Source organism: Vidua macroura, chromosome 15, assembly GCF_024509145.1.
Source record: "Vidua macroura isolate BioBank_ID:100142 chromosome 15, ASM2450914v1, whole genome shotgun sequence".
Taxonomy (NCBI): domain Eukaryota; kingdom Metazoa; phylum Chordata; class Aves; order Passeriformes; family Viduidae; genus Vidua; species Vidua macroura.
Window position 1 is genome coordinate 17,881,584 of NC_071585.1, and position 26,929 is coordinate 17,908,512.

The 26,929-nt window shown below is 48.4% G+C and overlaps 1 protein-coding gene and 1 long non-coding RNA gene across 4 annotated transcripts in view; one reads left to right on the plus strand and one right to left on the minus strand.

Annotated features, from left to right (window-relative positions):
• Window positions 1-4,705, minus strand: part of LOC128815119 (uncharacterized) — a 42,398-nt gene extending 37,693 nt beyond the window's left edge. For both annotated transcript variants that reach the window (XR_008439555.1, XR_008439554.1), the window contains exons 1-3: window positions 4,666-4,705; window positions 4,192-4,247; window positions 2,268-2,355 (exon numbers count right to left, since the gene is read on the minus strand). This is a non-coding gene — a long non-coding RNA (uncharacterized LOC128815119). The remainder of the gene's footprint in view (window positions 1-2,267; window positions 2,356-4,191; window positions 4,248-4,665) is intronic.
• Window positions 4,706-4,737: 32 nt separating this feature from the next.
• Window positions 4,738-26,667, plus strand: TTC1 (tetratricopeptide repeat domain 1). Of its 2 annotated transcripts, none has more exons than XM_053991530.1 (8): window positions 4,738-4,811; window positions 5,537-5,829; window positions 14,907-14,967; window positions 16,048-16,160; window positions 16,378-16,414; window positions 18,592-18,740; window positions 20,696-20,750; window positions 26,093-26,667. In XM_053991530.1, exons 2-8 carry the CDS (start codon window positions 5,557-5,559, stop codon window positions 26,224-26,226), a joined length of 822 nt encoding a protein of 273 aa, XP_053847505.1. In that variant the 5' UTR covers window positions 4,738-4,811; window positions 5,537-5,556; the 3' UTR covers window positions 26,227-26,667. The 2 variants fall into 2 exon arrangements, with proteins under 2 accessions (XP_053847505.1, XP_053847504.1); XM_053991529.1 differs by lacking the exon at window positions 4,738-4,811 and adding an exon at window positions 5,035-5,200.
• Window positions 26,668-26,929: the final 262 nt, after the last annotated feature.

A 26,929-nucleotide genomic window follows, 5' to 3' on the forward strand; every position in this document is an offset into this window, starting at 1 on the left:
GATGGATGATGGATGGATGATGGATGGATGGATGATGGATGGATGATGGATGGATGGATGGATGGATGGATGATGGATGATGGATGGATGGATGGATGGATGGATGGATGGATGGATGGATGGATGGATGATGGATGATGGATGGATGATGGATGGATGATGGATGGATGGATGGATGATGGATGGATGGATGGATGGATGGATGGATGATGGATGATGGATGGATGGATGGATCCATGGATGGATGGATGGATGGATGATGGATGGATGATGGATGATGGATGGATGGATGGATGATGGATGGATGGATGATGGATGGACAGGTGATGGATGATGGATGGATGGATGGATGGATGGATGGATGGATGGATGGATGATGGATGATGGATGGACAGGTGATGGATGATGGATGGATGTATGGATGGATGGATGGATGGATGGATGGATGGATGATGGATGGATGATGGATGGATGGACGGATGATGGATGGATGGATGGATGGATGGATGGATGATGGATGGATGGATGGACGGATGATGGATGGATGGATGGATGGATGGATCCATGGATGGATGGATGGATGGATGGATGGATGGATGGATGATGGATGGATGATGGATGGATCGATGATGGATGGATGGATGGATGGATGGATGGATGGATGGATGATGGATGATGGATGGATGGATGATGGATGGATGGATGATGGATGGATGGATGGATGGATGATGGATGGATGGATGGATGGATGGATGGATGGATGATGGATGGATGGATGGATGGATGGATGGATGGATGATGGATGGATGGATGGATCGATGATGGATGATGGATGATGGATGATGGGGGGTGGATGGAGCAATGAGAAATGCACTGAGGTCATTCCTCTCCAGGTTGTCCCCGGCTCTGCCCATAATTCCCGATTATTCTGTACATTGCTGTACACTTGCACTTTAGAGATGGAAAACAATGATTAAAGTCATTTCTCAACAATTGAAACACTTGCTCCTGTTCCTGTAGGGCTGGAATTCAGCCACGATCCCTCATCAGGATTCTCACTACAAAATAAAACACTCATGGCCACTGAATTTGCCATTGTGGCTCGTGGGATGTCGTTGCTTCCCTCATCAACAACACACATAACTCTTCCATCAGGAATTAGTTACAGGAGTTCCTTCACCAGGATCTCTTTGTCAGTTTGAAAATTGGGGGAAAACGCCACATGGATCTGAAGGAGGGACTACAAAGATTACAGAGGACAAAGTCTGATACGCCACCTTAAAATATGGAACTTTAGCAAGGCCACCTGACTTGTCCAGATGAGATCTATTCTGAATATCTTCATTTTTCCCACTGGAATCTTTTACAACCTCCACCAGGCAAAGCCAGCCCAAACGAGGCTGTACAAAGCACCCTCTTCCTTATGTTAGTCCATCTTTTGATGCAATGTTTTCCTTTAAAGGAAAAACTATTTGGGCCAGGGCACACTCATAAGGCCTTGTGGGACAAACCCATTTTCTATTACAGCCAAAATGAATTTGCCAAGCAGAACATGCAGTGGCACATGGTGGTATCTTTTTTATGCTCATTCACAGACTGTCTGATGAGCCCACTCTGTGGGCAAACAGATTTGCCTCTCTAAATGGATTGCTGCACTTTTACACCAAAGGTGTTCATAAAACACTGAATTTCCCCAGGTTAAACTGCCGTGTGGAGCTTCATCCCTGAGGAGGGGCTGCTCCAGAGCCACTCAGCAGAGAGGCACAGCTGGAATGGCTCAGGGAGCTTTGTCACAGCCCAGCTGTACAGAAATTAAACCCATTAGGCATCAGTGCACTCAGCTCTCAATGTGCTGCTTATTTGTGAGAAGAGTTATGGTAAAGCCAATCCAGCTGAATGAGGCTGGAGCTGGAGAGCATCCTGCATGCTTTGCTCTTTGGAAATGCAGCTTCCCATTATCTTTACAAATGTGATGTGGAGAGGAGAGGACATTGGTATTACAAAGTACAGTTCCAGTTTGGAAAATATCAAAATAGCAACTTTCTATTCAGCAGCTGAGCTCTGTGCTCTGGGCTTGTGTGCTTGACTTTCACCTCAGACAAATGAGCAGAAAATTGCCCGGCACAGGAGATAATCACAGCAGTTATGGGATGGAATTATTGGTGTGTGCTCACACCCAGTGTTCCTTATCCCACACACTGACCAGCTCATCCCCCTGGGAACGCACTGGATTCTGGCTTGACTCACTCCACAAGAGAGCTGCTCACCTTCTCCCCAGCTGCTCTCAGGCTCCCACATTCCCGAGGGCAGGACAGGGAGCTCAGGGCTGGTGCCTCACACAAACACCCCCTGCACCTGGGGAGGCAGAGGGAAACACCTCACAGCACGGGCACACACCACGCTGGGTTTGTGGCAGTGGAACCCTGAAATGTTTGCACCCACTATGATTTTTTGGGGACCAAAAAGTTGCAGTTCCACCATCAGGTTTAACGATCCCAGGACAAGAGGTTTGTCTGCTTGGGTTGGAACTAAACTGAGGGGATAAACCGAGTGTCCCTGGGGAGAAAACAGGGCTGTGATGCCAATTTATGTCACTGTGACAGGGACAGCTCCCCCTGCACCCCTCTGCTCTCCTGCCTGGTTAAAGCAGAAAATTACATTACATTTTTACTCAGTTCTAATCTATGACCTGGCTTTTTCCCAGAATAGCCAAAATTCCACTGCCACATAAGTGGAAGGAGACAGGGAAAGTAAATCTGGGGCTGTTACTGAGAATTTCTTACAACAAAGCACATTAAGCTGTGAAGAACACGCTCCCTGTCTAGCAATTCCCATAATCTTTATAGCACTCCAGCCAAGACATAGAGAAAAAGAGAATGGATATTCAAAATTAATAAGAATCCATCACTGTTTCTCTAATAAGTCAGCCTAAAAAGCGGATGTAGTAAAACTTTAATTTATAGCTGTGATTAAAAAGCCTTTAATTGCCTATTTCACAATTTCCTTTCAAAACGTTCTTTGGGAAGCAGAATCATTTGATTCCACTGAGACTTGTGTGCAAATGTTTAATTCTGGTGAAGAACCTGAACTTTCTGTGACCTCCAGAAAACAGTAATTATTTTTCCCTTTGCCTGATTTGTTGAGCTTTGGTTTCTTCACTGCGAAGATCAAAAAAAGCTGTCCAGAGAAGTAAATTTAACATGTGGCCTGGAGCCCGAGGTAGTTGTGCAACATTTGTCCCCTCTCCTGGGCGGCTGAGAGCCCAGCCCTGCTCTGCTGGACACGGGGGAGCTCCAGCCCTGCTGGCACCAAGCGGGACCAGTTTGACACGGAAAGGAGAGAGGACCCGGCTTGGAAAATCCAACACCGCCACCTATGGGGTTTCTGCGGCGGGGAGAGGCACAGATCCCCCGATCCGCTGGATTCCCTGGCTTTTACACGACACTAATCCAGCCTAGGGCAGCGGGGGGGGCTGGATATCCTGCGGTCAATAATTGTAATCAATAAGGAGAAGGTGTTTTCCAGATCGCTGGGTTTTATCAACTCGAATTGTCACCTGGCTCACGGGCATCGTGTTGAACCTTCTGCTGCAGGCAGCAGTATTTAGGAATCTCTAGGGAACAAGGGCAAAGCCTCCCGAGTCTGTGGCTGTTTGCATCCAAGGGTGTTGTTCCATCCCCTGGCACAGGTCAAGCCTCCCTTTGGGCTCAGATTTGGAATGCCTCAACACCTCAGTGTTGTATGAAACCAGAATGGGGTGTGGGGCTGAGCAAGAGAAGCATCATCCCAGAGTTCCAGGGGAAAACCCGAATGTTCCTGGGCTGTTTAAACATGAAGTGTTCGTCGGGGAGAAGCAGGTCCTGGGGATCTCATGGGGGTGGACACGGCCAAGAGCTGGGGCCGCACCTGGATCGGGGACATTCCTGGGATCAGTGCAGGCTGGGGATGCACAGGTGGACAGTGAGGTGCTGGGGGAGAGCTGGACATGGGAACAGGAGCCCCCACGCCCTGGGCTGGTCCCCCAGCGCGGGCAGCAGGAAGGGCTTGGGACTGTGGCCCTCAGGGGAGCCCCAGCTGCAGAGCTGGCCCAGCCTGGGCCCAGCGCAGCGAGGGGCTGCAGCTGCCGGAGCCAGGCCGGGGTGAGCAGGGCATGGAGCAGCTCTGCTGGGGGGAAAGGCTGGGATCGCTCACCTGGCCAGGAGAAGCTTTGGGGGGAGCTCAGTGTGGCCTCACAGGGCCTGGAGGAGCTGCAGGAAACACGGAGAGAGAGGATTTACAGCAGTGCGGCCCTGGGGAGAAAGAGGCCACGGGTGGGACGAGGCACCTGCCCTCACCTGCCCTCACCTGCCCTCACCAAGTCTCACTGCCCTCACCTGCCCACACCTGTCCCCACCTGCCCTCACCAGCCCACAGATGCCCTCACCTGCCCACAGATGCCCTCACCTGCCCTCACCTGCCCACAGATGCCCTCACCTGCCCACAGATGCCCTCATCTGCCCTCACCTGCCCACAGATGCCCTCAGATGCCCTCACCTGCCCTCACCTGCCCACAGATGCCCTCACCTAGTCTCACTGCCCTCACCTAGTCTCACTGCCCTCACCTACTCTCGCCTGTTCTCAGCTGCCCTCCTCTGCCCTCCCTCACCTGCCCTTACCTGTTCTCACCTGCGCTCCCTGACCTCACACCAGAGAACCACAGTCCCCGGCATGCCCCGCGCGCGCCCCCTCTCTCATTGGCTGTCGCTGCCGGAAGCGGCCCCCTCGTGCCGGGGCGTGGCGGAAGCCGGAAGCCGGAAGTGCGGCTGGCGCAGGTGAGTGCGGGCTCGGGGGTCCGGGCCGGGCCCGGGGGGAGCCGGCGGGGCCGGGGGCGATGGCCCCGGTCTGCACCGACCCCTCCGCTCCGGGCAGCGCGGGGCGGGCCCTGCGAGCCGGGCACGGCGCCCTGGGGGTGGTGGTGGGGCTGGAGGGGCCCGGGGGTCGCGCCGGGCGAGCCGTGCCGGGGGCGGGGTGTGGGCCGGGCCCGGGGACCTGAGCCCGGCCGGTCCCGCACTCACGGGCGCAGGGTCCCGGCCCCGTGTCTCTGCACGGGACGTGGAACCCGGGGAAGTTGCCCCCGTCCCGAGAGATCTGAGCTTCCCTTAGGGATGTCAGGAGCACTTTAAAGATTTGTAAATGTGGATAAGAGACAGTAGATCGTTAAGTGCGTGTCGATGTGTATAAATATGCAAGGGGAGGGGGCAGAGCAGGGCCAGGCTCTGCCCCAGAGCCCAGCATGGCCCTGGCCAGGAGGCAGAAGTGCTGCCCCGGGCAGTGCCAGCCCTGAGCAGAGCCCCGAGGGGCTGAGGTCTCCTCCCGGGGGCGTTCAGAGCTGCCTGGACACGCTGCTGTGCTGTGGTTGGGAGTGCAGGAGGTGGCCCCAGTGACCCTCTGTGGTCCCCTGCAGCCTCCCCCCCACCCCCCCGGGCTGCTGGGATTTGTTTGCTGACGAGGCTGTTAGTGATGATTACTGAGTGCCACTCCTTCCCCATTCCCACAGCCCCCTCCCAGGAGTCCAGCATGGACGAATTTAAAGATGCAAGCCCACCTGTGGAGTCACTGAATCGCCTGGAGCTGTCAGATCAGAAAGCTCCAGAGACTGGCCCCAGAGATGCCCAGGATCCCACAGAGGAGTGTTTCCATGACTGTCACGACTCCTTTGAGGCCAAAGGAGCTGTGCTGGATGCTGAAGGGAACGTTCAGGATGACGGGAGTAGCTGCAGGAAGCAGACAGAGCTAGATGAAGAATACTTGCTAGAACTAGAGAAGGATATGCCAGAGGAGGAGAAACAGGTAACGCAGAGCACAGTGCTGGTGTGAGGTGATCTGTGTGCAGTGCAGGTGTGCAATGATCTGTGTGCAGTGATCTGTGTGCAGTGTTGGTGTGAGGTGATCTGTGTGCAGGTGTGCAGTGATCTGTGTGCAGTGCAGGTGTGCAATGATCTGTGTGCAGGTGTGCAGTGATCTGTGTGCAGTGATCTGTGTGCAACGATCTGTGTGCAGGTGTGCAGTGATCTGTTTGCAGTGTTGGTGTGAGATAATCTGTGTGCAGGTGTGCAGTGATCTGTGTGCAGGTGTGCAATGATCTGTGTGCAGTGATCTGTGTGCAGTGTTGGTGTGAGGTGATCTGTGTGCAGGTGTGGGGTGATCTGTGTGCAGTGCAGGTGTGCAATGATCTGTGTGCAATGATCTGTGTGCAGTGATCTGTGTGCAGTGTTGGTGTGAGGTGATCTGTGTGCAGGTGTGAGGTGATCTGTGTGCAGTGCAGGTGTGCAGTGATCTGTGTGCAGGTGTGCAATGATCTGTGTGCAGTGATCTGTGTGCAGTGCAGGTGTGCAATGATCTGTGTGCAGTGATCTGTGTGCAATGATCTGTGTGCAGGTGTGAGGTGATCTGTGTGCAGTGATCTGTGTGCAGGTGTGCAGTGATCTGTGTGCAGTCAGTGTTGGTGTGCAGTGATCTGTGTGCAGGTGTGCAATGATCTCTGTGCAATGATCTGTGTGCAGTGCAGGTGTGCAGTGATCTCTGTGCAATGATCTGTGTGCAGTGATCTGTGTGCAATGATCTGTGTGCAGTGCAGGTGTGCAATGATCTGTGTGCAGTGTTGGTGTGAGGTGATCTGTGTGCAGGTGTGCAATGATCTGTGTACAGTCAGTGTTGGTGTGAGGTGATCTGTGTGCAGTGATCTGTGTGCAATGATCTGTGTGCAATGATCTGTGTGCAATGATCTGTGTGCAGTGCAGGTGTGCAATGATCTTTGTGCAATGATCTGTGTGCAGGTGTGCAGTGATCTGTGTGCAGTGCAGGTGTGCAATGATCTTTGTGCAATGATCTGTGCACAGTCAGTGTTTGGAACGCTCTGGGGCTGCCACCTTTAAAGCCCTCGAGTGTCTGGTTTTACTGTTCCAAATTCCCTCTTTTAGGTGACAGTTGTTTGTGGCTTTCCTTGCTGCTCTTACTCCTCACGTTCCAGGGCAGATGCTGTGTGCCTTGAGCAGTGGGGGAGGTGGCTGTGGCTCAGAGATTACAGCCACAAAACTCTCCCTGTTCCTGCTCTTTACTGTCTGTGCATCCACTGGTTGCCCCTGAGTGCCTGCAAGGTGCTTCTCCAAAACTCAGCAGATTGCAGGGTGGTTTTCCTGAAAGGTTGTTTATGGGAATCCAGAGAGCAGGGCTTCAGTTGGAACAGATCCCTGTGGGTTATTTTTAATGAAACAAAACCAGCTTTAATCAAACAAAAGCACATTAAATGTGTGGGGTTGTTTGCTTTCACTGCTGTCACATTGGACAAACTCATCCTGCAGCAGGGAGGAGACAAATGCAGTTTTTCACCTGTAGAACCAATCTTTGTGTTAATAGAGAAGTTCCTTGAGGTGGAGAAGCAATACTGGGGAAGGACAACATGGGGTAGGAGTGAGACTAAAAGTACTTCTGGTCTCTGCTGGAGCTGGTGAGAATCCCTTTGGATCTGTCTCAGTGTGGGCTCTAAATGGGCAGAATGATGCTGCCAGTGGTAATCCAGTAGTGAATAGGGGGTGGCAATGTCAGGAGGTGTTCTGGTGCATCCTTTGGAGGATTTTAGTGCAAGCCCCTGCCCAGGGCCAGGGGGATCTCTGGCACAGCCCCTCTGGCTCCCTGTGCTGCTCTTTAACTATCCTGGAAACTTCTGTTTAATTAGAATTTCCTTTACTGCAGAGCCCTGAGCATCCTGGACTCCCTCTGGGAAGTCAGGGTCTTGTTGTTGCTGGTGTAGGAAGGAGTTTGTTTGAATTGGGGGTTTTTGCCCAAAACAGGGCATTCTCCAAATGCATCTCTCAGGTGCTGAGCAGAGGGCAAAAATCCTTCCCTGACCTCACACAAAAAAATCATTTGATTGCCCTTGGGTTTTTTCCAGTCAGAGTGAACAGTCCCTTTTTTTCTCCTGGTGTTTATTCCTGTCCAATGAGGAGCACTGTCATCATGAGTCACACTGGGGCTGCAGCACCAGCCTGGGACTTGAGAGCTTCAGAGAAAAACTGAAAACTGGGGGGAAATTGTTCTGGAACAGAACTCTGAAAAGAGCAGCAAGCCTGGCAATTGGCTGTGTTAATTTTCCTGCTGCTCTTGGTTTGGGTGTATTTTTAGATAATCATCTCATTTTGCACATGGATCTTTGCCTGCTGTCAAATGACCAAAATAATTGGGAATGTTGAATCTTGGCGCTCAGCTTTGTGGAACTCCACTGAAAGGGGCTATGGGAGTGCAAAACAACAACTGCTTCAAACTGGGAAGGTTTCCTCAGAGAAAGGCTGGAGGCAGCTGCAGCTCTCATCTTTCTGCAGGTTTATTTCCAGTGGTGTTGAGCAATTCTGCCCTTCAGAGTGGTTTGTGATTTCAGCTAGCCAAACGGAGGGATTCTGTCTCTCACCAGCACCACAAGTATTGCATCAGCAGTTTTTTATGTTCCACGGAGAGATTTCTGAATTTTGCAGGTTTTCAAATGTAGTTTTTTTTTCTCTAGCAAAATATTGCTGGTATGTGATACAAGCAGAGCTGCAGAACTCTGAATGCAGAGCAGAATCAGGAGCTCAGACAGCTGTGACAGCCACTGCAGTGGCCCTTCCATGATCTCCCCCTGGACAGGCCACTCCTCAATTGCTGCTCCAACTCTGCTCCTTCTACTTGCTACTGATGGCTGTGAATTTATTTTTCAAAGTGAAACATTCTGTATATTCTGATCATAAAAGATTCTGTTAAATCCTGCAGCTTTTAAGGAAAATCCTACAGTCCCAGTCTGAAAACACTGCTTTACATTCATTTACTCAGAACTTTTAAAACCTTTTAAGCCTCCTTCCCATGACTCAAAAGGGTTTTGGTTTTTGTTGGGTTTTTGTTTGTTTGTTTGATTGTTTTGGTTTTTTGGGGTTTTTTTTGTTTTTGTTTTTGTTTTTTTTGTTTTTTTTTGAGAAGGGCAATGTGATTTTTTTTTTTTTTTAATTGCAGCTGCAGCAAATGGGACAGAAACACTCAGAAGTGTTTTTTGGCTGCTGAGGTGGGGAGCAGCCTCTCAGCAGTCCTGGCTGGGTTCTTGTGAGCCCGTGCTGGCACACCTCAGGGGAGTGGAGCACTGAGGGTGGGGGTTCACAGGGATATCAAGCTGGGTTTTTAGATCCAGGGCAGTGCTGGTTAAAGGAGACATCAAACAGCAGCCTGGTGCTGGCACCTGGGGAGATGGATTTGATTTGGCTGTTTGTCTAAATCACAAAAGCTCCCCAGGGACTGGTGCTGCAGCACCAGCCATAAACTGTGGGCTCAGGGCACAAGGAGAGCTGGATGTGAGAGCCCTGCTCCACTCAGATTTATGGAGCTCCACCTCCTTAGGTTGGGGTTTTTGTTACCAAAACCCACTGCTGTGTTCAGCAGCTGGAGTAAGCCAGGCTCTGTGGAGTGATGTGCTCCAGTAGGAAAAACCTCTCATTTTTTCTGGAGATGCAAAGGCAGATCCTGGGCCAGGCTCTGGGTGTTTCAGGTTCCAGCAGCTCAGAGTAAAACACTCACCTGTGCAGAGGCTGCTGAGAGCTCAGAGGGAAGGAGCCAGGGAGGGATTGTGTGTTTTCTCTAATTACATTTCAAGAGCCCCATACAGGGAGATTTTTAAGCAGCAGGAATTCCTTCCAGGGAGACTGCAGGGATACCCTCAGAAACCTTCTCTGCATGGAGAAGCAAAATAAGAACTTGCAGAGATATTAAGACACAAACCTGTAAGAAGTGTTCTCAAAACCAGAGCCTGGTTCCTTGCCTGGGCTTGCACCTCTGAGCTTTTTAAGGACTGAAATTCACCTTTGCAGGGTTTGGTTGTTGTTTCACAAGGCTGCTGCTGCTGCCTCAGCAGAGGCACTGAGCAGCAAATTGCTTTTGATGCATTCCAAGCAGATTTTTCTGGCTGCTTGTCAGTGGCAGTGATGGCTTTGACGTGGGGCTGCTCTGCAGAATTAATCTGAGGACAGCCAGCAGCTGTTGCAGGGTCATTGTCCAGCCTGCCCAGCCCTGCTCTGAGGGACACCCTTCAGTGAGGAGTTTATCCACTGCAGGACTGCCAGGCCCTCAGCTCCTCCATCGTGGCAGATGCTGTCCTGTCCTGTGGCAAGGACTTCAGCACCTGGGCTCTAATTTTGGATATGGAACCCTGTGTTCTGTGAGACACTGCAATAAATACCCAGTATTCCTCCTGAGCAGTTCCTTCTCTGGCCTCTCCATGTGCCCTGCACCTGCAGCTGGCTGGAATCACAATTCCTGTTCTGACAGCAGGAAATGTGTCACAAGACAAGCAAGAGGAGATTCTTGAGGAGTGTCTTGTGAGCAGCTTTGTAAGGATGTGGTAGAACTGAATTTAAGAAATAGGATTTTTGAGTGATGCCTGAGATTCTTGCTGGGCTAAAGAGTAAAATTTCCTTTTTTTAACCCCCCTGTTTTCTGCAGGCTCTAGGATATGTTAGAGAACGTTGGCTTAGTGAAAACATTTCCTTTAAGCTGCCTCTTCCTCACCCTTCCTTTCTTCCCTGTGCCTGTGGTTGATCCCATTGTTTTCCTTAAGGGGAAGCTTCTGTATAGAATAAAACATCCTGTTACATGTTCTGAGTTAAAACCTGGAGAAGAACATCTGAGCAGTAAATCTGTATCTGCTGGAGTCATTAATTGCAAGAGCTGGTGAGAAGAATTTGAATAAAAGCTGGAATTAGAATCTCCCTGTGTGATTTATAATTCTTTGAGCTTTAAACAAACAAAACTCTTCTGCTGAGTGACAATTTAATAGGAAGAGGGAAAATTCTCCCCTCATGTCCCTTTGAGTGCTGCTGTCTGATTTGAGTCGTGTGTTCAGCTGTGCATTTCTGTGGCAGAGACTGCTGCTGTCACATCCAGGCCTTTCCCCTTGTGCTGATGGATTTGTGGGCAGCTCCTCTCCCTGCCTGAGGCTGCTCCTCTGGAGCACAGGGATGAGTGGCACTCCTGGCTGGGCTTAACTGGAGCTGTCAGGGAGGGCTGTGACCTCCTTCCCCGTGTCTGGCAGTGCTGCTCCCACTTCCATTTGGGAGGAGAAAGAGGAAAGTTGTTTTCCATGGAATCCCAGGGAGCAGGGACAGGCCAGGTCTATCCCTGGAACCTCCCAAATGCAGCTTTGGGTGTTCTCAAGATATAAAAAAGGAGGTTTGGGGGTGACTCCAACCTTAAACTGAAATCAAAGCCTGGGATTCAGGATAGAGCAGTAGCTTCCCAAAACTGCAGGGGGAAGCAGACAGCTGCTAATGAGTGACTGAATGAGTGCTAATGAGTGAGACGTGGGACTGGAGGCTGAAAAATCCACTCCTGGTCTGTTTAAAATTCCAGTTTCTGTGCCCCCCTCTGAACTGCAGGAATTTGGATGTCTGGTTTTGGTGACCTTCCCAAGGGACTGAGGGGCAGGTTCACTGGGAGTAGAACTGGAGCCAGGAACAGTTCCCAGCAAAGGGAAATCAAGGGATCAACCCCAGCACAGGAACAGCCAGAGGAAATGTTGTGGGCAGTGTCACAAACTGAGGCTGTTGTTCCTCAGCTCCCACTGGCTGTTCAAGGATTTCACTTCCAGCACTTCTGTTGCATTGCTCACTTCCCAAGGAAACAGGGAATATCTCAATTGCTGTCTTCTCTAATAGCAGACTAATGCTTTTATCATTATTAAAATTGCATTTAATATCCAAATAAAATTTATTTAGAATTATATAGTTACAAATAAATCCTATAAAATTCTATTTTACGTCGTGCTTTTCTTGTTAACCCTGAGTGTTTTGGCAGAGCAGCCGAGGTGCAGGGGCTGTGTGGGATTTAGGTTTGTGCTTTATTGTCACAAGGCCAGGCTGTCCCTTGTCAAGACCTGAGATCATCTCCAGCAGCCCTGGCTTTGCCAGGCAGGTTTGGGTTAAATACTGATTTTTTCTGAGTATGGGATTGGCATTCAGTATCCAAATTTAAGCATTTCCAATGAGGTCCTTTAGGAATCATCACCAGTTACATTCAGTTATTTCTTCTGAACTTCAAAAAATATTTAAACCACATCACAATCAGTGCCTGCCATGCAATTTGTCATCTTTGCATTACTAAAATTCGCAAAAAAACCCCAAACCTTCAGATTTTGCTGCCACTGAGGAGCAGAAAATGCTGGCCTGGGGAGTTGTGGCTGCCTGCAGGGCTGTGTGTGAGCAGCCCAGGATGGCTTTTCCTGGGATTCAGGCTGACCTCATTCCCTGCCAGGGCTGTTGTCATGGACCAGTTTGGGGTGACACTGGAGGGACACTGCAAATCCCTCGGGGCTGATGGGTCCCAGAGAGCTGCAGGGAATTCACCAGGGCAGGGCTGGAGTGCTTTGGGGTTTTCCCTGGATTTGAAGAGGTTCTCCCAGCAGCAGTGCAGCTGAAATGGAAATCCTAAGAGTAGTCCTGTGTTAGGAATTTCTGTTCCAGGAATGTCTGGGTGGAGGAATAAATAATGCATTTATTTCACACCCAGCCTGCTTTGCCTTTAGCATGTGAGGGGCTCATCCATTTTTCATGCTCTTGCATCTTGTGGAAAAGCCAGAGGAATTGGCTTTGAGATGTTGCTTCTTGGTCAGTGATACATGAAATGCAAATCCATCGATGTGCAGGAGGTTCTCTGCAGACTTCACCTTTTAAAAAATACTTTGGACACTCAGTTTGGAAGTGAAATTCATAACCAGGGATATGTTGAAAATGTTGGTCAGGCTCTCACAGAAATGCAAGTTTTGAACCATTGCTGCTTTGCAGGGAGCTGAATAAATTACAAAATCATACACAGAGCTCTTGAGAGTGCTGCTTTGTTGCTTTGTTTTTTTTCCTTTTACTCCTTTTTTAATATAAAGCTTATTCTTCTGAAGCTTTCTTGCTGCAAATCACTTTTTATATTAGCATTTAATGCATAATTAGGGTAAACGTGTAATATTTTTTTAATAATTTGGATAAAACGGAACAAAATATTGATGGTACAGGTGAAACTTTTCATCCAGCATCCCTTGGTTCCAGGGTTTCTGCCTCAGGACTGCTGTGAGCATGCTGTAGTTGTGTTGATAATAAAAATCCTTTCACTCTTGTGGAGCTGTAACTGAACCCTGTGCAGCAGAGAGTGCTCGTGGCACTGAAAGGCCACTTCTAAATAGGTCATGAGCAATGAAGTCAGTGGGGTTTGTGTTTCAGGCAGCCCTTCCCCACACTGAGGGCATCTGTGGAGATCTTTCCAGCAGGATCCCTGTCTCAGGCCTGCCCTGTGCTCAGATGGGGCTGCTTTGTTCTGTGCCACGAGAGGTTGGGATCATTGTCACCCTTTGTGCACTGCAGAATATTTAAAAATGCCTTTTTGTGGGGTCCAGGCAGGAATTTCTGTCTGCTCCCTGGGAAATTGAGGTGTAGCAGTTCCACATTCCCTGTGCTGAGCAGCAGAGTTCTGCATTACACAGAGAATTTGGGATTTTCATGCAGCCTCAAGTGTGGAATTTGTATGTTCATGTTTAGAAAGCACCAAGTGTGTCCCTTGGGGTGTTGTGGAAGGGCTTGGGGGGGTTTGTCAGCCTCCCCTGAGCAAAGCCATTTCCTGAATAATTGGGCCTGGTTTGTGTGCCCTGTGTTTTGTGGGGTTCCTTTGAAATGTCAGCAGTAATTGCTATTGGAAAAGCTCTTTTATAGGCAGTAGGAACAAATTTGATGGTCTGGGCATGTATCAAAGGGGTCAGATGAGATTCTGCTGTGGAATTACGTGTCCTGACTCAGTGTCCTTCCACTGAGGCTGATCTGTTCTCCAGGTGCTGCCAATGGTCAGGTGAATCAATTCCCAAAGCCATAAAAGCAGGAGGGAGAGCCTGGGATTTTGAGCTGTTTGTCAGCTCCTTGGCATAGCTGGGAGCTGCTGCAGTGCTCCACACTCTGTACTATATTTAGCTGTTTCCAAGGAGATGTTCTGTGTGATATTGATAATTGCATTAATCCTTGATTCACACAATCTGCAGGAAAGGAAACTGCTCCTTTTCCTACTGTTGGCTTTTTAATTGCTCAGTGATCTGTCATCTACAGACACCTCCACTGAAGTCCTTTGTGTGCTGGGAGAAAAACCAGTGCTCCAGGGATGGTTTTTGTAGCACTCCTGAGCTCTGTGATGCTCCTGCCCTTCCCTGCTTTGTTTCAGGAGTGTCTGCAGTGTCAGGAGGTGGAAGGGATGGCTCGGTGACATCCTGAGTTTTCTGTGTCACAGGCTGAGAGCCTGAGCCTGGCCTCCCCTTGTGCCAGGACGTTCATGGTTGAGAACACAGCTCTGCTCACACGTGCAGTTCTCACTGCACAAAGAACCTGCTTCTGGGGGTTCACTTACCCCCCCTAAGAAATCTTTTAGGGCAGAAATCTTCCTCAGCCTGGACCTTTTCCTTGTGCATCTCTGAAAATAACTGGAATTGCTGAGGTGGAATTATTTCAAGCAAAACTTGTGAGACTTTACATTTAAAATATATTCTGCACAGTAGACCTGCAGTGAGTGAATTAAATGGAGTTGGAAAGGAGAAGCAAAGAGGCAGCTAAAAGCTGATGTGTTGGTTTAAAGCATGGAATTCTCCTGGGAAGCTCTCCCTGCATCCTGGTGGCTGTGGAGTGGAGCTTTTTAATTGCCTTGCTGTTACACTCCAGTGTTTGGTGGTATATAAAGTATTTCATGTCGCAGGGTCTACAAGCAGATCTTGGCAGAGTTAAAACTCTCCAGGTTATGTTTTATTCTGCTCCCCTTCCATCCTTTATTTGGAGCTGCAGCTGACCTAGTTGCTCATTTCAGTGAAATACTCTGAGACATTGTCTTTCCTTTTGTAGAAAAGAAGAAAGGAGAGCACGGGGCTGAAGGAGAAAGGAAATGAGCACTTCAAGAAAGGAGGTGGGTTGGTCATCTCTGAACACCCCGTGGATGTCAGAGAATCTCCCATTAGTGCTGAGCCAGTGGTGGTGTTGCAGGAAGCTCTGAGGAAGACCTCCCACTGTCCTTGTTGAATTTTATCACCTCTTGCATTTTTCATCCAGCTCTAGAGGAGACACAGAGATACAAGACCTCCTTTTGAGTTGTTTAAATCCCAAAGATTTGGATACTAAAGCAGGATTCCCATGAAAGCTGAGTGTTTACTTACAAAACCATGAATTTTGGACTGCTTTTCAAGAGCCAGGGTTTCTTTTACTGATTAGAAAAGGCTTCCCTGGGGCTCTGAGTTGGGCTGATGGTTGTGCTTAGAATTGATGCAAGATTTGGGGCTCTGTAGCTGTCTTGTGCCTTTATACATTGATTTTAATGAACAAACAGAAGGGGGGAAGTGGTTTTGATTGAATCTGCTGTGGGTGGAGGATTCCCAGAGAAAGCAGGAATTGCAGGTTCCTGCTTCCCTCAGTCTGCAGGACACAGGCAGGAATCTGTGTGCCCTGAGGAGCAGCCAGAGGCTGGAGGTGCCTCATGGAGTCCTGGGGATGATCTCCAGCTCTGGAAGGCATCAGAGAGGGCAGGAGGGAAGTGCTGAGCCCAGGAGAGCCACAGGCCTGGAGCGTTGCTGGAGTCTCACCCCTGGCCTCCCCTTGCCAAGCCCTCTGATCTTTCAGAGATGAAGATGATGTGGCCATAAAAGCTCCCTGCAGCTGCTCTGAGCAGAGCAGTGACAGCCTTCAGCACTTCAGCCAAAGGGATTCCACCTCTGCCCAGAGAGGAAACAGTGTCAGGGATGAGAATTACACCCACATCCTGCTGCACTTGTTGCATTCAGCTCAGGAGTATATTCCTGCTTTTATTAGCAAAATCAAGTAAATCTTAAAATAATTGATTGTATTTATGTACTCAGTAATGTTCTTTGAGAGCAGCTGCTGATTCTGGTGTCACATCACCAGATACTGAGAACTGTTTCCAAAGGAGCCTCAGCCATGGGGTCAGTGATTGGAAATGAATGCTTTGGTTTGGGTTTTCCCTGTTGCTCTGCAGACTATGGAGAGGCAGAAGACTCCTACACCAAGGCTCTGCAGATCTGCCCAGCCTGCTTCCAGAAGGACAGGGCTGTTCTGTTCTCAAACAGAGCTGCTGCAAAAATGAAACAGGTGAGCGTTGCTTTCATTCTGTGTCACACTGGACCGAGGCTGCCACAAATGCAGTTGTGAAGTGATCAGAGCCCTCCAGGACCAGGCTGTGCCCCATCCCCACCGTGTCCCCAGCCCAGAGCACTGAGTGCCACCTCCAGCCCTTCCTGGGACACCCCCAGGGCTGGGGACATGAGGAAATATGACTTCAATGTAACAAAACTGCTTTGTGTTCTAGGACAAGACAGAGGCTGCCCTGAGTGACTGCACCAAAGGTACTTTTTCCTCTCTGTGCTGCTCTTGTGCCAGGTTTTTGTACATAAATTGTGTCATTTAGTGCCTTTACTGCAGAGCTGTAGTTTTGGGCATAAGGGTCTTTAAAGAATTGAACAGAAAACACCTGATTTGTATTACTTATTTTGTAAAATGTCTGTCAGACCTTTCCTAGCTCCAGTAATTTACTTTCTATTCTTTTGTGCCATAAGGCTGCAGTTTGTACTTGTTTTTAAGAGGAAAGGCTTTTCTGTGGAAACTGTTTCCCACACCTGTGATTTCAAACCCACTTCCACCTGCCATCCCCCCCAAATCCTGCTTTAATCCCAGGTTCCAAAGAGCTCTGAGGCTTTATAGAGTTAACAGCATTATCAAGTCCCTTTCCTGCACAGCTTTTGCTTTGTCACCAGGGCTTATGTTCCCCTGTTCCTGCCCTGCACAGTTCTGTCTCTGCACCTTCTGGTGGAATCAGTTCAGCTGTGCTTTGCTTTATTGCTTCCACCCACTCACCCACCCTCGAGTGTTTGTTAAACTCCCTGTGACAGCTGGGGAAAAAATCCAAATTACCAATCAGAGAACTAATCCAGTGGCTGTGTGCCAGCCCTGCCTGCTCAGAAATGGGAGCTGTGCTTGCTGAAAGGGCTCCTGGAGGGACCAAATCCTCCCTGGCCTCGCTCACTGGGGCTTTGCCTGGTTTTGGTGCTGCTGCTTTCTGAAAAACACCTTGAATTTTGCAGTGGCTCGGAGGGAATCAATTTGCTTTGAGCAGAGAGACTTCAGCTGCCAGGGCCTGACACTCCCCAGGGACTGGAGCACAGCAGAGCAATTCAGTCACCTGCAGCTTGCTGACTGTGCCATTGCCTTTGTCCTTGCCAGAAGATAAACTGGAATATTTACCTGGATAATCTGAGATTTAATTGTCCCCAGAACCATTTTAATGAGCTGGGAATTATAAAATGGACAGACCTCTTTCTGTGATGATAAATCCCTCACAGTCCCTCTTTCTGAGGTGAAATCTTTCATATTTCCTCTTTCTCTGATGAAAAATCTTTCACATTCCCAATTTCTGTGCTGAAATTTTTCCCTGTTTCTCTGGTGAAATTTTTCCCTGTTTCTGTGGTGAAATTTTTCCCTGTTTCTGTGGTGAAATCTTTCCCTATTTCTGTGGTGAAATCTTTCACATTCCCAATTTCTGTGGTGAAATTTTTCCCTGTTTCTGTGGTGAAATTTTTCCCTGTTTCTGTGGTGAAATTTTTCCCTGTTTCTGTGGTGAAATCTTTCTCTATTTCTGTGGTGAAATCTTTCACATTCCCAATTTCTGTGGTGAAATTTTTCCCTGTTTCTGTGGTGAAATCTTTCCCTATTTCTGTGGTGAAATCTTTCACATTCCCAATTTCTGTGGTGAAATTTTTCCCTGTTTCTGTGGTGAAATTTTTCCCTGTTTCTGTGGTGAAATCTTTCCCTATTTCTGTGGTGAAATCTTTCACATTCCCAATTTCTGTGGTGAAAAATGGATGAAGGAATTCTTGAGGAATTACCATGTGGAGGTTGCTGCTGAGTTTAGCATTCAGTCTGAACTGCTACAGCAAAGAGCCCTGGCTGCCAAGGGAATGAGGAAAAGCTGAGATTCAGTCAGGATGCCCCTCTGCCAGCTCACAGGGCTGAAATCACTGTTTGTGCATTCCCAGCGCAATCTGAACTGTTTGATATTAAATTCAAAAGAGCTCCAGAAATTCTCCTGGAGTTTGTCTCCACTTGAACTGAGATAAGCGTGGCAAGGCTGATTTTCCCTGCTGTGTGTGTCTGGAGGGATGTTTAACTTTAGCTGCAATCTAATAATAGCCACTTGCTAAACACACAAAAACTGAAATATCTTGCAGGTCCTTAAAGTTTCTGTAGCATCACTTAGAATCCCTGCATGGATAGGATTGCACATTTAAAGCTTTGTGATCATAAATCACTTCCATCTGTGAGAGACTGTGGACATTAAATGAAATATGATCATGAGACTGTCCCAGGCAGCTGCTTCTGAATTCCAGCTTAGCTTTAAGCTGTGCCTCTGCTTGATCCTGAGTTACATTCTAAGGACAACTTACAAATGTAATGCACACTTGAGAATCCATTTGAGAGCTGGGGAAATGCTTTAAGAACAATCCTGGGCTTTGCTTTTGTTTTGCAGCTGTGGAATTAGACCCTCACTATATCAGAGCTTTGCTGAGGAGAGCAGAACTCTACGAAAAAACAGAAAAATTAGATGAAGCTCTGGAAGATTATAAGGCAGTCCTAGAAAAAGACCCCTCAGTTCATCAAGCCAGAGAAGCTTGCATGGTAAGCTTAAGCCTTTCAGTGAACTTTGGCCTAACTTATTTATCATTATTTTAGTTCAGCTTCACACCAGTGAACCTGCAATGGATTCTGCCTCAGAAGGAAAAAGAAACTCACGTGCATCACCTGCAAATTTGTCTCTAAACCCACACTGGATCTGTTGTTACAAAAATCTTTTTGAAAGGCTTAATTGTTTTAAGTCTCCATTTGGGAAAATAAATCATTAGCAGTGATTCTGCCCCCCTTTTCCCCACACTGTGGTGTTGTAAGTGACAGATTAGGAACAGCTTTTATGGCATATTAGGCAAGAAACCTAGCCTGGAATGATTTCCTGGGGGACTGGATCAGTTGCACTGATGGCAGAAAATATTCTGCTTAACTGTGTGAGTGCTGTTGGTGGTGAGGGGTGATCCCATAAAACAGCTGAGCTCCCATAAAGGTCCTGCTGCCTCTGGAGCTGGGCTGGGGCTGCCCCTGGGCCAGGAACAGCTCCCCAGGGAATGGGCACAGCCCAGAGCTCCAGGAGGGTTTGGACACTGCTCCAGGGATGCCCAGGCTGGGATTGCTGGGGGTCTGTGCAGGGCCAGGAGCTGGGCTGGATGATCCTGGTGGTCTCTTCCCACCGAGGATAATCCAGGATTCTGAGTCAGACCCTCAGGGGCGGCTGGTTCTGTTCAGGCTGGTTGGAACCCCAACACTGTCCCTGGACCTCTGCAAAGCCAGGATTTTCTCTCAGTGGCTGTGCCCTGATGATCCCACAGCAGAGCCCTTGCCCAGCCCCAGAAGGGAATCTCCAGCAGTGCTGCTGCTCCTCTGGCCGTCCTTCAGGCCCAATTCAGAATGCTCAGTGTTTATTCCTGATCTCTGGGCAGTGCAAGAGGGTGGGGGTTCACCCCCTCCTGCTCCCTGAGCTTCCTTGGCAGAGCCTTTGGCTGCAGAACCCTTTGGACAAAATACCTTCAAATTACCCTGCCCTGGCATTTGGTCTGCTCTGCCTTGAGCTGGTCCTTGTCAGATGTGAGGGAAGAAGCAAACTATTGAGACTGAAGCTTAAAACTCCCTTCTTGAAAACCTGTTAAGGAAATCCTGACAGCTGTGATTTTACACTTTTCAAATATTCATCATAAATCTCTAAATTTCTTAATAAAACCCCCAAGTTTCAGCTGTTGACTCCACATACCTGGTTACATCTCTAACCTGGAGGAGGCTGAGAAGCTTTGCTCTGTTGTGAGGTAAAAGTGTCTTTGCTTTGCAGGAATATCACAGGATCTTTTCCCCCTCACTGGCAATGGAAATGATGCCTCAAGAAAATCTGCAAATGGGTTTCATTCACAGTTAAGCAAATCTTCCTCCTCCCTGCCCACAGGAATGATCTCACACTGCTCTAGGGAATGTCATGCCCCTGTTAAACAACAGATTAAAATATGAAATGCACAATAGTTCTTTGATCCCTGATTTGGTACCTGCTCCAATACTCGAGCGCTGTTTGTATGTCAGGAGTGCAGAGCTGGGGTTCTGATTTCAATCCTCAGTTATTTTTGACTTTTTCAATGCCAGACTAAACAGTTTGGACTGATCATGTTTGTTCCCAAATCACCCCTATTGCTGCTTTCCCAGAAAGTTTCATTATATGGAAGCAATGGTTAGGTTTGGATTTTCACAGGTGTGTAACTGTTGGGAGAATTTCAGCCTCCACTCAGTGTTTGAGGGATTTTAGGGGAGATGAAGTGATTTCCCAGAAGCAGCTGTACTTTGGGATAAGTATCACAGACACCAGATAAAAATGGGTGTCCAAAAGGGCATTCCTGGAGTGGGAGATGCTGAGGCTCTGCATTAGCAGTGTTCAGAGTCTGGAGTAGGAACTGCACACCAGGATTTGTGTCTGTCACTGCTGATGTCCAAAATGGGAGCATTAGTGAAAGCAGGGATCTGATTCCAGTTTTTCTCTCTCTCCACAGAGATTACCACAGCAAATTGAGGAGAGGAATGAAAAATTAAAAAAAGAAATGTTGGGTGAGTAGTGTGTACTTCCATAAAAACCCTCATGATCTACTAGAAAAAAACCTGCATTAATAGAATCTCTTGTATAAAATTTAAAGGAGCTAAATCTGAAAGGAAATATTTGTTCAGTGTTAAACAAAATTCCTGATCTCTTTGTAGTTCTCAATTGCTTGGTTTCACCTTCAGTAAATTGGAGACAAGGAATTCTCCCATGCAGAAAAAGCCATGAGTTCCATTTAAAGAGAGAAAACTTAAAACCTTCTAGAACAATTTCATATTGATGTATGTAAGAGCTGGGGAAGATTGTTTGACACAGCTCAACTGCTCAGCCCTTTCTCCCTGCAAATAAACCCTCAGAGCAAACATTCCCATGAAAGGGATAAACCAGGGCTTTCACTAAACCTGTGCCTAAAGGAACTCCCCCAGCTGGAATAACTGGGGATGTTTGATCTGGGGGCTGAAGGAATAAATGTGATTCTTTCTGTAGCACTTCCAGCCCAGAGACCTCCAAGTGTTCGTGTTTGCCTTGATTTATTCAGCATTTCATTGCCTTGATTTATTCAGCATTTCATTGCTGTTTGGTTGGAGGCTGAGTTGGATCTAGCCAGGGTTAGCACCAGGAGTGGAATTACAATTCCTAAGGCAGTGTTTGGTGGGAAGGGAAGGCAGTGTTTGGCTGTTCTGCAGAAAATCAGGTTAAACCAACTCAGCCTGTCTTTCACATTGATTCTTAATATATTTGGGAAGAAGAGACTGTTTCAGCTTATGCTGATGTTTTTCTGTAATTTCATTCCTGCAGCCTCTGATTTGCTCTGGCTTTGTTCTGCTCTGACCTAGCAGTGTCAGTGAGGCTTTGCAGAGCTTTACAGGATCAGAGTCTGCTTCCCCCATTGTGCTGAGAACAAGCCCCAAATAAATCAGGTTAGGGGTGATGGGGCTATAAATAAATGACAAATGCAGAAAATCTCCGGAAGGATCAGGCCCATTGGTAGGACATGGCATGGGTTTCAGCACAAAGTAATATGAAAATAAGTCCTGATCTTTGCTGAACTCTAAAGGGCCTCACTAATCACAAGGGATTTGGCTGGAACAGTAAATCCAGCCCCTGCATTGCTGGGTTTTTTTCCCCTGGATGTCAGACTAGGTGGGATCTCTTTTAACAGTGTTAATACTTTAAAAGTGGCAGTTGGGATTTCAAAACTGGGCTGGGCTTTTGGGAAGCACTTCAGACTGTTTCTGTCGGGATTCTGGAGAGAGAAATCCCTTCTCAGTGATGTCACACAAGGAGTTCAAACAGCTGGAGAGCCAGAGTGAGAGCAGGGTAGGACAACACTGTGCTCATCCCCAGCCTCGTGTGTGACAGGGTTGTCACAGCTCTGGTTAAGTGACAGTGATGGTGGCAGTGCTGGCTGTGGCTGGCACACAAACTGAGGGGTTTCTGTAAAACATTCTCCTGAAGTGAAGTCAGGAGTGTGGGCAGCCCCTTCTCCCGAGTGCTCCAGGTTCCCTGAGTGCTGTTAAGGGAGGCAGTGGTGATGCCATGGAAGAAGGAAACACTTCCCAAGGTTTGCAAAGTGCTGCAGCTCTGTCTGAGGTCAGGAAAGCCCTGGAGAGGATGGATGGGAGTTCAGGAAGGAGTGGGAGAAGAGAAACTCGATGGAATGTGGTGGTTCCAAGATTCCTTTGGATTGTCTTGTTGTACAGTGAATTTGTTTGAAGCTGTTCCCACTTTTCCACCCTTTCTGATGGCAATTCCCACTGCCAGGATGGACCTGGCTCGTGGCACTGTGGCTGGAGCTGGGTGACTGGGCTTGGGCAGTGCCAGGGGGACATTCCTGCCTTCCCAGGGGGCAGCTCAGGTGCCTGGGTTGTGTTCCAGACTTTTGGGCTCCAGCACAGCAAGTCTGAGGCATCCTGACAGTTCCAGGCCAGGCCTGCTCCAGGAGCACTGACTCCAAACTGAAATTAGGAACAGTGTCCCAGTTTGTGCTTTGGCTCCTTTGGATATTGAGCTGATCCTCAGTCAGTGAATTGGCCTGTCCTGGTTTTGCTGAGCTTTTATTCTTTCAACTCAAACAAGGCCTGGGTTGCCCAACCATCTCCCACTGTCATGAAACTGGAGCTGTGTACAAACAAAGCCAGATAAATGGAGTGCATCCTCCTCCTTCCCTAGTGTGTTTCCTGTTTCCCAGGGCTGCAGCTCATTTCTGTCAGAGGCTGAACCCCCTGTGCAGTGCTTGTGTGTAAATAACCCAGAGCACACATTCCTGGCTGGATTTTCCTTCTGGCCCATGTGACTGCTGAGGCTGATGTCACCAGAAAAATCCTGGTTTGTGGCCAGGCCAAGCCCACTGATGCTGTGTGTCCCCAGGGATCTCTTTTTTGCAAGGCTGACATCTGTATTTCAGTTCTTGCCATGTTTTGATCAGCTCCTCTGCCACTGAAGTCAGGATGAAGGGACCCCTGAGTTCTCATCAAAGAGAGCTGGACTTGGGGCAGGAGCTTTCAAATCCAAGTGGCTTTTCCCTCTGTACCTCATGAGCATCCTCTGCCCTGGTGACTGAGGATGGGAGGTTTTGTGGGAGGTTTTGTGTTTCTCTCCTTAAAGCCAACGATTTGCAGTCTTGTTTAGAGACTTTTATAATTATTGTGATATCTGGGACCCCTCCTCTGGGGAGAGAGTGAGAGGAGAGGGGAGCTTTGGAATGGTTTTAGCAATTTGGGGGCCAGAGCTCCTCACCTGGGCCTTCCTGTCCAAAAGAGATTTTTCCAGCTACCTGAGATCAGCAAAGACATTTATTAGGCTTTGTGCCTAAAGAATTATGGGGTTTGTTTGGGGTTTTTTTTTCAGCTATGTTGTGTTTGCAGCTGAGCTGCTAAACCCCAACCCTGCACAAGGTGATTTTAAGTAGTTAAATCAGAGCCAAATTACAGTTACAGTTCAGTCCTCATTTACCATTTAGGGAAGGGAGAAGGATTTGTCCTTGCTCTTTTAATTGCTTAAAAATGTTGGTAATACAAGAAGTTACACAGAGAAGAGACCTCATCAGGAAATTTGTCTTTTCTCCAAAAGAATTCTTTACACAAGCAAGATGGAGCTTTTCAACTTCCAAACCCCACATTAACACCAGCAACTAAGCCAGCATTATTGCCAGAAAGACTGAATAGCAATTAATTTTGGCTGTTACATCTTAATGTAAATTGTGAGTAATCTTTTCCTGCATCTGCCTCATTCAATAGGGTGTTGAATTGCAGTTTAGGTGAGTAATGAATCACAGACTTCTGAGCCCTAAATTGATTTTTACAGTTCTGTTTTCTTGATAACCTCTGAATATTTGCTTTGATGAAAAACCTGAATGTGCTGGAGTTGCAGGTGGAAAATAAACAGGGTGTGTTTGAAAGAAAAAGAGCAAAATGTGTGAGAATAAGGGCAGAGGGAGGAGAGGCTTGGGGACAGGCAGTGTTGGAGGCTGGGCAGCCTCTGCAGCTGAGTCCCAGCTCCACGTGGTGCCTTTTCCTTCCTCCCAGCACAGGCTCTGAGGGAGCTTTTCTTTAGGAGGGGGCTGCAGTTCACTACAGCCCTTAATTTAGGGCTGAAAGGAGCTGTGGGAGGAGGAGACAGAGCTCCCCTACAATGCTGGCTCTGTGTGTGCCAGGACAGCAGCAGCAGCTCCGGGCTGGAGTGCCCGGAAAAGCCAAGGCTTTCTTCTGCCTCATTAACAATTAATTCAGTGTGGCTGCCCCAGAGCCTGCCTGGGGAGGGACAGAGCAGGAAGGTGAGCTGGGATGTGCTGCTGGAATTATCACAAAGCCCTAAATCCATGCTGTGCTGGGGAGCTGCTCCAGCTGCAGGGTGGATCCCGAGGCAGTCAGGGGCTGTTTATGGGTTTGGAAAAGAGGATCCAGCTCCCTGCAATTGGGAAAAAAACCTTTCCAGTGTCCTGCCAGGCAAGCTCTGCTCTCCTGCCCAGCTGCAGGGCTGGGGGGCTCCAGCCATGCCAGATTCTGCAGGATTCTCCACTGAGACACTGCTCACCCCAGACCTGAAGCTCAGCCCTGGCCAAATGTTTGTCCAGAAGTACCAAAAAACCTCTTCACATCACTCAGATGTTACCAAAATGGTTTTATAGCCAAAACACTTTCAGGGTGCTGCATAACGGGATGAATATCATAGTTAATTTATCTTCATCAGGTGTGCTTTTAAAAAACCCTCAAATATACACAAAGAGGTTCATCCTACCTGAGCTGCTGCTGGACTGGTTTTGGCCACACATCCCTGAACCACCTCATCTGTGAATTCCCATTTAAAAAATCAAGTTGAAGGAAACTTGTGTCTCCCCACCCATTTGCTTGGTGGACTCAGGGGTAAGGTTATCTTTTTCCAGACACTGGGAAGAAATCCTTCCCTGGCAGGGTGGGCAGGCCCTGGCACAGGGTGCCCAGAGCAGCTGGGGCTGCCCCTGGATCCCTGGCAGTGCCCAGGGCCAGGTTGGACAGGGCTGGGAGCAGCCTGGGACAGTGGGAGGTGTCCCTGCCATGGCAGGGATGGAATAGAGGATTTGTAAGGTCCCTTCCAACCCAAACCATTCCAGAGTTCACTGCTCCAATGTGTCCTTGCCCCAGAAGCCCAGGTGAGGTGAGCACAGTGCCAGGGGCTTCTCAGGACTCCAACCCCTCCAGGCAGGAATAGCTGTGGCATTCCCAGGTGTTGTTCCAGGCCCTTGGCTGCTGCAGCTGCTCAGTGGATTTTCCATGGCAGCAATTGCTGTTGTCACACTCAGCTCCCAGCAAAACAAAACCCATTCCCTGAGGATCAGTGCAGGTGGGAGCTTTTGCCTGGAGAGGCAAACCTTGAGAAGGCTTCAACTTGTCCAAATTTCTTCTTTTCCTTTGGGAAATCTACAGTTCTGCATTGAAACCAGGAGGAAAAAATGTTTTTCTATGAAAACTGACCATTTTCTTCCCTTGTGTTGTCATGCCAGGGGGTTGTGTTCAGCCAGCAGTGAAGTTCCTAGCTCACTTTATCTATTCTGTAATTTCTATATAGGATCTTTTTAAAGGATGTCCTTTTGTTGTCCTTCCCCTCTTACAGCTGTAGCAAGATCCATTTTCCAGAGTCAGGAATCACATGTGATCCATATACTGACAGGACTTTATTAACTCTCATACTGTCTGGATATTGAACAATGATTTTTAATTCCTGCTAAGAGCCTAAATATTAACAAAATGCAGAGATTTCCTCAGCATTTACCTGTGCTGGATAAATCAGCAGGGCTGGGCTGTAGTTGGGTGTAATTCCTTGGGAGTTGTGCTGTGCTCAGCTCTCACTGTGTTCTCTTGGAATGTCACTGCAGGCAAACTGAAGGATCTGGGCAATTTGGTCCTGCGCCCCTTTGGCCTGTCAACAGAGAACTTCCAGATCAAACAGGATTCATCCACTGGCTCCTACTCCATCAACTTTGTTCAAAACCCCAACAACAACAGATAACATGGATTCAGTGTGGCTCTGCACATCCCATGCCAGGATCCAGCAAACCAACACCCCTCCTCCCCCAGGGCAAGAGGAGACTCAGCAAACTCATCTCCCAGCTTGTGAAATTATTTGCAATGTGGGTGTAAAGCAACTCACTCAACTTCTCATAGTGATAACTGTGTCCAGTGTGTGATTTATTCTTTTTTTTTTAATTTATTTTTTCCCCTTCCCTTGCGGTGTTTGGCTTTTCCAAGAGGCAGTTCCTTGGTTTGGCCCACTCAGAGCTGGCAGCAGCAGCTCAGGGGAATCCAAAGGCTGGAACAAAGGCTGGTGGTGTCCTGGGAATGGGGAGATGCAGCAGCAGCACTGCCCCACCTTAGCTGGGTGGGACTGGCCCCCCTGGACACAGCTCTGCCCTGGAATCATGGATCTCCTAATAAAGGCTTGGTACTTCTGCTCTTGGGCTTGTGAGGTTCTTGCCTGGGCTGAGCCCTCCTCGAGGGGGGTTTGCTGTCAAAGGTCCCACAAATAACACCTGGCAGGACATTCATAGGAAGCAGTGGGGTTTTTTGGCCCTGCTTGCAGCAGTGTTGTCATTTAACTTCATGCCACCCTTCCAGCAGTTTGTTTACTGGGTATTAATTTTTCTGAAGGCAGCAATGACATTTTGTGCCTCCCTCTCCATCTGCACACCTTGTAAAGGTACCTCCAAATGAAA

Bases quoted from the DNA above. Each gene is read 5' to 3' on its own strand.
- TTC1 (XM_053991529.1), top strand. From the start codon at position 5,173: ATGTGGATAAGAGACAGTAGATCGTTAA. The intron at 16,161-16,377 runs GTGAGCGTTGCT...TTTGTGTTCTAG, and splicing joins CTGCTGCAAAAATGAAACAG to GACAAGACAGAGGCTGCCCT. The intron at 20,751-26,092 runs GTGAGTAGTGTG...ATGTCACTGCAG, and splicing joins ATTAAAAAAAGAAATGTTGG to GCAAACTGAAGGATCTGGGC.